General features: G+C 46.6%; 1 protein-coding gene across 6 annotated transcripts in view; it reads left to right on the forward strand.

Annotated features, from left to right (window-relative positions):
• The window catches only part of LOC147096410 (uncharacterized), a 47600-nt gene extending 38188 nt beyond the window's left edge, over window positions 1–9412 (forward strand). For 2 of the 6 annotated variants that reach the window (XR_015074907.1, XR_015074908.1), the window contains one exon: window positions 444–4465. Coding sequence is in view for 2 of the 6 variants with exons in the window: in XM_085975185.1 (XP_085831311.1) it covers window positions 6165–7382 (1218 nt within the window). In the remaining 4 variants the exon portion in view is untranslated. Of the gene's footprint in view, window positions 1–443; window positions 4466–6055 lie in introns of those variants that run through there. The other 4 variants (XM_085975185.1, XM_085975186.1, XR_015074909.1 and 1 more) reach the window with 3 other exon arrangements.
• The last annotated feature ends 223 nt before the right edge of the window (window positions 9413–9635 follow it).

A 9635-nucleotide genomic window follows, 5' to 3' on the forward strand; every position in this document is an offset into this window, starting at 1 on the left:
AGAAACTCGCTGCCCTGCGGATCAGACAATCAGCCGGCGCTGGTCCCGCCCCTCGGGCTCTCCGATTGGTTGGAGGGCCCGCAGCCCGCTCGCTCCTCCAGCCCTGCCCACTGGGTGCCGCTAGTCCCGCCCCTCAGGCTCCCCGATTGGAGAACCCGCCGCCGGCTCGCTCCTCCAGCCCCACCCCGCTCGCTCCCTGTGGTGATTATTCTGTTTTATAAGAAGCATTGTAATTGGTTGCCTGTTTCCTGCCTTGAGATCTATGCTGTAAACTCATTGGTAGTTGATGTCATGTGATTTGTGGTGGCCATCTTAAATTCAGTTCTCTACAGCCTTGGTTGGGACTGGGTGTGAAGATGTGCTGCTGGTGTTTTAAGGTTAATAAAGCCTAGATTTAGAAAGGCAAATCTACTCATTATTTCAATTTATTAACCTTTTGCTAGAATGGAGCGATATCTTCAACCGGAACGATTTAATGCTGACCCTAATTCTGCAGGAGTGGATGATAAATGGAAACATTGGTATCGTACATTTAAAAACTTTTTGGGTTTGTTGGATCAAGAGTCTCTAAATAAGTTGAATATACTGATCAACTACATTGCTCCGGATGTGTATAAGCATATCTTGGACTGTGAAACTTACGAATTGGCTATTGCTACATTGGAAAAGATTTTTGTTAAATCGAAGAATGAGGTATTTGCACGTCACCTTCTATCTGCCCGTAGGCAGCAGGTGGGAGAATCTTTGGATGCTTATTTACAAGCACTTCGGCGCCTTGGTGCTAACTGTAATTATAAGGCCGTGTCAGCAGAAGAATATAAGGAAGAATCGGTACGGGATGCTTTTATTAATGGATTACTGTCTAGATCAATTCGTCAGCGGTTATTAGAAAATAAGACTTTGGATCTCGAGTGCTTTTGAGCAAGCCTCTACATTGGATTTGGCTCAGAGAAGTTCGGATTCTTATGCTCTTTTTAATCGGCCTGCGACTGTGGTTTCGGCAGTTCCGGATGAAAAGGAATTATGTGGACTTAATGGGAGTGGTTTACCAGATTCTGAAACAGTTTCTACTTCGGCAGCTGTTGCCTCTAGGATTCAGAAGTGTTATTTTTGTGGGAACGCCCGGCACCCTCGTCTGAAGTGTCCTGCTCGGGAGGCTGTGTGTAGTAAATGTGGCAAGAGAGGTCATTACGCACGTGTTTGTAAATTAATTGCCTCCTCTGTGACTATTCAGCCTTTAGATAGGGCGTTTATTGCATCAGTTTCTGCTGCCTTTGCTCATGGCTTAAACAAAGCTATAGTTACGGCCCAAGTTAATGTGTTAGAAGTGAAGGCCCTTATAGATATGGGCAGTACTGAGAGTTTTATAAGTCTTCAGTTTGTGAAGGAGAAGCATTTGAAAATTTCGCCTGTTACTTATCAGGTGTGTATGGCTTAGACGACTCTCGCCTCACAAGTAGCTGGTTGTTGCCTTGTGAAATTAACTCTTCTAGGTAATACGTATACTGATATACGCCTATCTGTTTTGCCTAATCTCTGCGGATATTTTGATTGGTCATGATGTGCTTCAATTACACGAGTCTCTCAGTCTTTCTTTTGGAGGAACTAAGCCACCTTTTATCTATTTGTGGATTAACTTCTTTATCCATTTCTCCATTATCACTTTTTTCCAATTTGATGCCGGATTGTAAGCCAATTGCTACCAAGTCAAGAAGGTATAGCAGTCAGGATAAAGAATTTATTAATTCTGAAGTTCAACGTCTTTTATTGGAAGGAATCATTGAACCTAGTTGTTCGCCCTGGCGGGCACAGGTAGTTGTCACCACTAACGAGAGACATAAGAAACGAATGGTGATAGACTACTCTCAAACTATTAATAGGTATACTCAATTAGATGTGTACCCTTTGCCTAAGATTGATGAGCTTATCAACAAAGTATCTCAGTATAAGGTTTTTAGCACTATTGATTTAAAGAGTGCTTATCATCAGATTCCTATCGTTAAGAGGGATCAACCATATACGGCCTTTGAGGCTGGCGGAAAGCTGTATCAGTTTTGCCGAGTACCATTTGGTGTTACTAATGGTGTTGCCTGTTTTCAACAGGCAATGGATGCTTTTATAAGTGATAACTCTCTCTCTGACACCTTTTCATATTTAGATGACATCACGGTGTGTGGCAAATCAAGGGTGGAGCATGATTCTAATTTAGAAAGATTCCTTCAAGCTGCGGAAAAAGTTGGTTTAACTTTTAATAGAGAAGTGTATCTTTTCGACTACTGAGGTAAATCTACTGGGATATATTATCTCGGGGAAACAAGATTAAACCAGATCCAGAACGTCTGCGACCATTGATTGATTTACCTTGTCCTACTAATTCTAAGGCTTTGCAACGAGTTGTTGGACTGTTTTCTTATTCTAATTGGATTGCAAACTTTTCACAGAAGATCTGGCCCCTTATTCGGGTTACGACATATCCTCTATCATGGGAGGCCAGGACGTGTTTTGATAATTTTAAAAAGGATATCCTTGGAGCAGTTGTGCATTCTATTGATGAGCAGGTTCCCTTTGTGATTGCGACGGACGCTTCCGATTTTGCAATTGGGGCTACTCTGAACCAAAATGGAAGACCTGTGGCCTTTTTCTCGCGTACTTTGAACAATAGTGAGAAAAGACACTCCTCAATAGAGAAAGAGGCGTATGCAATAGTAGAAGCACTGCGTAAATGGAGACATTATTTATCGGGGCGACATTTTACGTTGGTAACTGACCAAAAATCTGTGTCCTTTATGTTTGATGTCAAACATTTTGGAAAGATCAAGAATGATAAAATAATGAGGTGGAGGATTAAGTTGGCATGCTACCATTTTGATATAGTTTATCGTCCGGGGAAGGATAATGTTTTTGCTGATGCGCTGTCGAGGGCTTATTGTTCTGTGATTCACGGAGATACGCTTATTAATCTTCACAATGCCTTCTGCCATCCTGGGGTTACGAGGATGATACACTTCGTACGCAGTAAGAATTTGCCCTTTTCAGTTGAAGACGTCAAGCGGATGACTTCATGTTCTATCTGTGCTCGGTGTAAACCGAATTTCTTTGAGCCTCAACGAGCTCATCTTATAAAGGCTACTTCTCCTTTTTGAACGTTTGAGTGTTGATTTTAAGGGGCCTCTTCCTTCAACGACTCAGAATCGATATATATTTACTGTTGTAGATGAGTTTTCAAGGTTCCCTTTTGCTTTTCCTTGTGCAGATGTATCAGCTGCTACAGTTATCAAATGTCTGACTCAACTTTTTGTCATCTTTGGGATGCCGGCGTATATCCATTCGGATCAGGGAAGTTCTTTTATGTCTTCCCAGTTGAAGGAATACCTCCAGAGTCGGAATATCTACTAGCAGAACTACCCCGTATAATCCCCAGGGTAATGGACAGTGTGAACGATACAATGGGGTGATCTGGAAGGCAGTTATGTTGGCTTTGACATCCCGGAACCTTAAGAATACACAGTGGGAAATGGTATTGCCTGATGCCCTGCATTCCATTAGATCATTGCTTTCAACGGCTACTAATGTGACCCCCCCATGAAAGGCTCTTTAACTATCCGCGGAGATCTACTACGGGATATTTGGTACCTTCATGCCTTACTATGCAGGGACCTGTGCTGCTCCGACGCCATGTTAGACTGTCAAAATATGATCCTTTAGTGGAGGAGGTGGAGCTGTTGGAGGCAAATTCCCAATATGCTCATATTCGATTCCAAGATGGGAAAGAAAGTACTGTTTCAATTAAAGATTTGGCTCCTTGTGGTGGCCAGCCCTCTTCTGAGGATATTAACAATAGTCATGATTCAGATAATGTGGATGTCGTCACAGATACTACGAATATTTCCAATCCTATTGCAGATAATTATAATTCTATTAGTCAGCCCTCGATGGATGTTCATGACCGTCCCAGTTTACCTCCTGATGGGATTTCCAATCCGGAAACCGTTGATAATCAGGATATGGATAGCCTTCCTGCAGAAGATACTTCCGTGTCTCCTGGTGTGGGAGGGCAAGGAATTTCACCCAGGCTAAGAAGGTCGACACGAACAAGATATCCGGTCGACCGATTGAAAATGGACTTTTAAAATAATTTGATAGTAAGGTTTTAAAATTGTTGAAATCTTATACTTGTATTGTTTTAGTTATAAATAACTAATTGTAAATTGTAAAGGCTACCTAGGTTGGAGTATGTTTTAAAAGGAGGGGTGAATGTGGTGATTATTCTGTTTCATAAGAAGCATTGTAATTGGTTGCCTGTTTCCTGCCATGAGATATATGCTGTAAACTCATTGGTAGTTGATGTCATGTGATTTGTGGTGGCCATCTTAAATTCAGTTCTCTACAGCCTTGGTTGGGACTGGGTGTAAAGATGTGCTGCTGGCGTTTTAAGGTTAATAAAGCCTAGATTTAGAAAGGCAAATCTACTCATTATTTCACTCCCTATTGGTCGGAAGCTGCCGTCAATCAGGCCGCGGGCCCGGGTGACGTGTCCCCGAGGAGATCACGTGCACCGTCCAAGTGCCGCCGCTCGGTCCGGGGCCTCGCGGACTCTGAGGTTTTTCTATTTCTCTCGATTCTCTCCCGATCCACCCCGCGCCATTCTCCACCCAATCGGAGCGGAGAAAACACACTTCGCGTCACCGATCGCGACTCTGGAACCGACACCAAGGCCTTTCCCTGGAATGGCCCCGCGCCGACTCCGTCTGGCAGGATCCAAGTGCGCAGGCACAGCTCCAAGTGAGGGAGGAGGGTTGGTCTCTGGGCATGCGCGGTCATTACCCTTTGTGACCGGGAGGGGTCACTGTGCCGGACTCGGCCCAAACCGCCGCTCCCAGTGCGCATGCGTGGGCTCTCGTCTGTCAATCAACCAACTGCCAGAAGAGGTCGCTGGTGAGACCAGTGAAGAAAGAAAGACTTGCATTTATATAGCGCCTTTCACCACCGGACGTCCCAAAGTACTTTACAGCCAATGAAGTACTTTTGAAGTGTAGTCACTGTTGTAATGTAGGAAATGTGGCAGTCAGTTAGTGCACAGCAAGCTCCAACAAACAGCACTGTGATAATGACCAGATAATCTATCATTTTTTATGTTGATTGAGGGATAAACATTGGCTCGGACACTGGGGATAATTCCCCTGCTCTTTCCCACATTACAACAGTGACTACTTCATTGTAGTACTTCATTGGCTGTAAAGCACTTTAGGATATCTGGTGGCACTATATAAATGCAAGTCTTTCTTTCCTGAAATAATGCCATGGGATCTTTTACATCCACCTGAGAGAGCAAACGGGGCCTCAATTTAACATCTCATCCGAAAGACGGCACCTCCGACAGTGCCGCACTCCCTCAGCACTGCCCTGCAGTGTCAGCCTGGATTTTTGTGCTCAAGTCTCTGGAGTGGGACTATGAACCCACAACTTTCTGAGAGTGCGGCCCACTGAGCCACTGGCTGACACTAAAGAGCAAGCAGTTCTGATGAATGGTCATCGACCTGAAATGTTAACTCTCACTCCACAGATGCTGCCTGACCTGCTGAGTAATAAAAACAGAAAATGCTGGAAATAAAGAAACGAGGGAGTGATTGCTGACGGGAAGAATGTTGGGTCGTCCTGCGCATGCGCACCTCCCTGGCGGCTGAGGCAAAACACTGACTCGCCCCCACCTGAGCCGCGCACGCGTACCAGATGTTGTGGCTCCGCATGCACGCCCGATGTTCCAACCGCGGGGTTTTGTGTGCTGAGCATACGTGTTGCGGACCGCTCGGGACGGGCGATTGTAGAGCAGGAGGGAGAGCGTGGGGGCCATGAGCACATGCGCGGGACTCAGTCAACAGAGCACTTTCTGCAGAGCCGGGGCCTTGTGGGTATTACAGCCGCCATTACTGCTGATCCTTTCAACCAACTTGTGCAGCAGCTGGGGCCTGAAAATCAGCTTCACTGCCCCTAGGTTCGGAAAGGGGAAAATTAAACAACAGTTTGCCTCTGATCCTTTTCTGATCTCAATTTACAGGGTTATAGAAGTGGAGCAGTTACAGGCGGGAAGCTCAGACCAAACATCACATCAAGATCTGACAGAGTCGCTGGATTCATCAGGACCTGAATATCATCGGCCTTTGCACATGGAAGGAGAGAGCAGGGATCGCAACGCAGACAAACCGCACACGTGTTCAGTGTGTGGACGCGGATTCAGCCGATCGCCTGACCTGGTGAGACACGTGCACCGTCACACCAAGGAGAAACTGGGTAAAGGTGGGGACGGCGGGAAGGGCTTCAGTTCCCCGTCTGCATTGAAAGTTCAACGGCGCAGTCACACCAGGGACAGTCTGTTCACCTGCTCCGTGTGTGGAAAGGGATTTGTTTGTTCATCCCACCTGCAAACACACCAGCTTGTTCACACTGAGGAGAGACCATTTCAATGTCCTGACTGTGGGAAGAGCTTTAAAAGCCCCCAGGAGCTGAAGGGACACTGGCTCCTACACACTGGGGAGAGGCCGTTCACCTGCTCCGTGTGTGGGAAGGGATTCACTAATTCATCCCACCTGCTGGTACATCAGCGAGTTCACACTGGGGAGACGCCGTTCACCTGCTCCGTGTGTGGGAAGGGATTCGTTTGGCCCTCCGGCCTGCTGGTACACCAGCGAGTTCACACTGACGAGAGACCCTTTAAATGTTCTGACTGTGGGATGAGCTTTAAAAGCTCCGGGGATTTGAAGAGACACCAACACCTACACACTGGGGAGAGACCGTTCACCTGCTCCGTGTGTGGGAAGGGATTCACTCAGTCATCCAACCTGCTGGTACATCAGCGAGTTCACACTGGGGAGACGCCGTTCACCTGCTCTGTGTGTGGGAAGGGATTCACTCAGTCATCCAACCTGCTGGTACATCAGCGAGTTCACACTGGGGAGACGCCGTTCACCTGCTCGGTGTGTGGGAAGGGATTCACTAATTCATCCAACCTGCTGATACATCAGCGAGTTCACACTGGCAAGAGGCCCTTTAAATGTTCTGACTGTGGGAAGAGTTTTAAAAGCTCCGGGGTCCTCAAGCTACACCAACACCTACACACTGGGGAGAGGCCGTTCACCTGCTCAGTGTGTGGGAAGGGATTCACTAATTCATCCCACCTGCTGGTACATCAGGGAGTTCACACTGGGGAGACGCCGTTCACCTGCTCCATGTGTGGGAAGGGATTCGCTCGGCCCTCCAGCCTGCTGGCACACCAGCGAGTTCACACTGACGAGAGACCCTTTCAATGTTCTGACTGTGGGAAGAGCTTTAAAAGCTCCGGGGAGTTGAAGAGACACCAGCGACTTCACACTGATCATAGAATCTAACAGCACAGAAGGAGGTGATTCGGCCCATCATGTCTTTGAAAGAGCTGTCCAATTTAGTCCCACACCCCAGCTTTATCCCCAGAACTCTGCAAACTAGTCCTCTTCAAGGACTCGTCCAATTACTGTTTGAAAGTTCCAGTGGAACCTGATTCCAGCATCCTTTCAGATAGTGCGTTCCACATCTGAACAACCCTCTATGAAAACAATTCTCCTCATTTCCCCTCTAGTTCTTTTAGCAACTATTTTAAATTTGTGACCTTTGGTTACCGACCCACTTGCCAAAGTGAACAGTTTCTCTCTACTTGCTCGATCAAATCCCCTCATCATTTTGAACACCTCTATTAGGTCTCCTCTTAACCTTCTCTGCTCTAAGGGGAACAATCCCAGCTTCTCCAATCTCTCCACATAACTGAAGTCCCTCATCCCTGGTACCATCCTGGTCGACCTCCTCTGCACCCTCTCCAAGGCCTTGACATCCTTCCTAAAGTGTGGTGCCCAGAACTGTACACAAGACTCCAGCTGAGGCCAAAACCCTGGTTAGACCACACCTGGAGCACTGTGAGCAGTTCTGGGCATCACACCTTAGGAAGGATATATTGGCCTTGGAGGGAGTGCAGTGTAGGTTTACCAGAATGATACCTGGACTTCAAGGGTTAAGTTACGAGGAGAGATTACACAAATTAGGGTTGTATTCTTCGGAATTTAGAAGATTAAGAGGTCATCTGATCGAAGTTTTCAGGATATTAAGGGGAACAGATAGGGTAGATAGAGAGAAACTATTTCCGCTGGTTGGGGACTCTAGGACTGGGGGCATAGTCTAAAAATTAGAGCCAGATCTTTCAGGAGTGAAATTAGGAAACACTTCTACACACAAAGGGTGGTAGAAGTTTGGAACTCTCTTCCGCAAACAGCAATTGATGCTCGATCAATTGTTAATTTTAAATCTGAGATTGATAGGTTTTTGTTAACCAAAGGTATTAAGGGATATGGGCCAAAGGCGGGCGTATGGAGTTAGGTCACAGATCAGCCATGATCTCATTGAATGGCGGAACAGGCTCGAGGGGCTGAATGGCCTCCTCCTGTCCTATGTTCCTAACTAGTGATTTGTAAAGGTTTAGTGTAACTTCCTTGTTTTTGTATTCAATGGCCCTATTTACAAAGACAAGTATCCCATACGCTTTCTGAACCGCCTCACCAACTTGCCGTGGCACTTTCAAAGACTTGTGAATATGGACCCCCAGGTCCCTCTGCCCTTGCACCCCCTCAAACTAGTCCCATTTAGATTATACGGCCTCTCCCTGTTGTTTCTCCCAAAGTGCATCACTTCACACTTATCCTCATTTAATGTCATCTGCCTTGTGTCTGCTCATTTCACAGTCTGTCTCTGTCCTTCTGAAGTCTGCTACTACTACACTCACAAAACTTGGCAACATAGTAAATAGTATCATCCGTAAATAGAGTCATAGAGTTTTACAGCACAGAAAGAGGCCCTTCGGCCCATCGTGTCTGCGCCGCCCATCCATCCCTGTCCAGTCTAATCCCATTTTCCAGCATTTGGTCCATAGCCTTGTATGCAATGGCATTTCAAGTGCTCATCCAAATGCTTCTTGAATGTTGTGAGGGTTCCTGCCTCTACCACCCTTTCAGGCAGTGAGTTCCAGCTTCCAACCACCCTCTGGGTGAAAAAGTTCCTCCTCAAATCCCCCCTAAATCTCCTGCCCCTTACCCTGAATCTGTGCCCCCTTGTTATTGACCCCCCTACTAAGGGGAAAAGTTCCTCTTTATCTACCCTATCTATGCCCCTCATCATTTTGTACACCTCAATCAGGTCCCCCCTCAGCCTCCTTTGCTCCAAGGAAAACAACCCCAGCCTGTAGAGTCTCTCTTCATAGCTAAGGCGCTCCATCCCAGGTAACATCCTGGTGAATCTTCTCTGCACCCTCTCCAGAGCAATCACATCCTTCCTATAGTGAGGCGACCAGAACTGCACACAGTACTCCAGCTGTGGCCTCACCAGCGTTTTGTACAGCTCCATCATAACCTCCCTACTCTTATATTCTATGCCTCTGCTAATGAAGGCAAGTATCCCATATGCCTTTTTAACCACCTTATCTACCTGCTCCGCTGCCTTCAGGGATCTATGTACATGTACACCAAGGTCCCTCTGACCCTCTGTACTTCCTAGGGCCCTACCACCCATTGTGTATTCCCTTGCCTTATTTGACCGTCCAAAATGCATCACCTCGCATTTTT

The sequence above is a fragment of the Somniosus microcephalus genome, unplaced genomic scaffold (genome assembly GCF_052327205.1).
Source record: "Somniosus microcephalus isolate GS21.2 unplaced genomic scaffold, FLI_Smic_1.0 unresolved_chr1, whole genome shotgun sequence".
Lineage (NCBI taxonomy): Eukaryota > Metazoa > Chordata > Chondrichthyes > Squaliformes > Somniosidae > Somniosus > Somniosus microcephalus.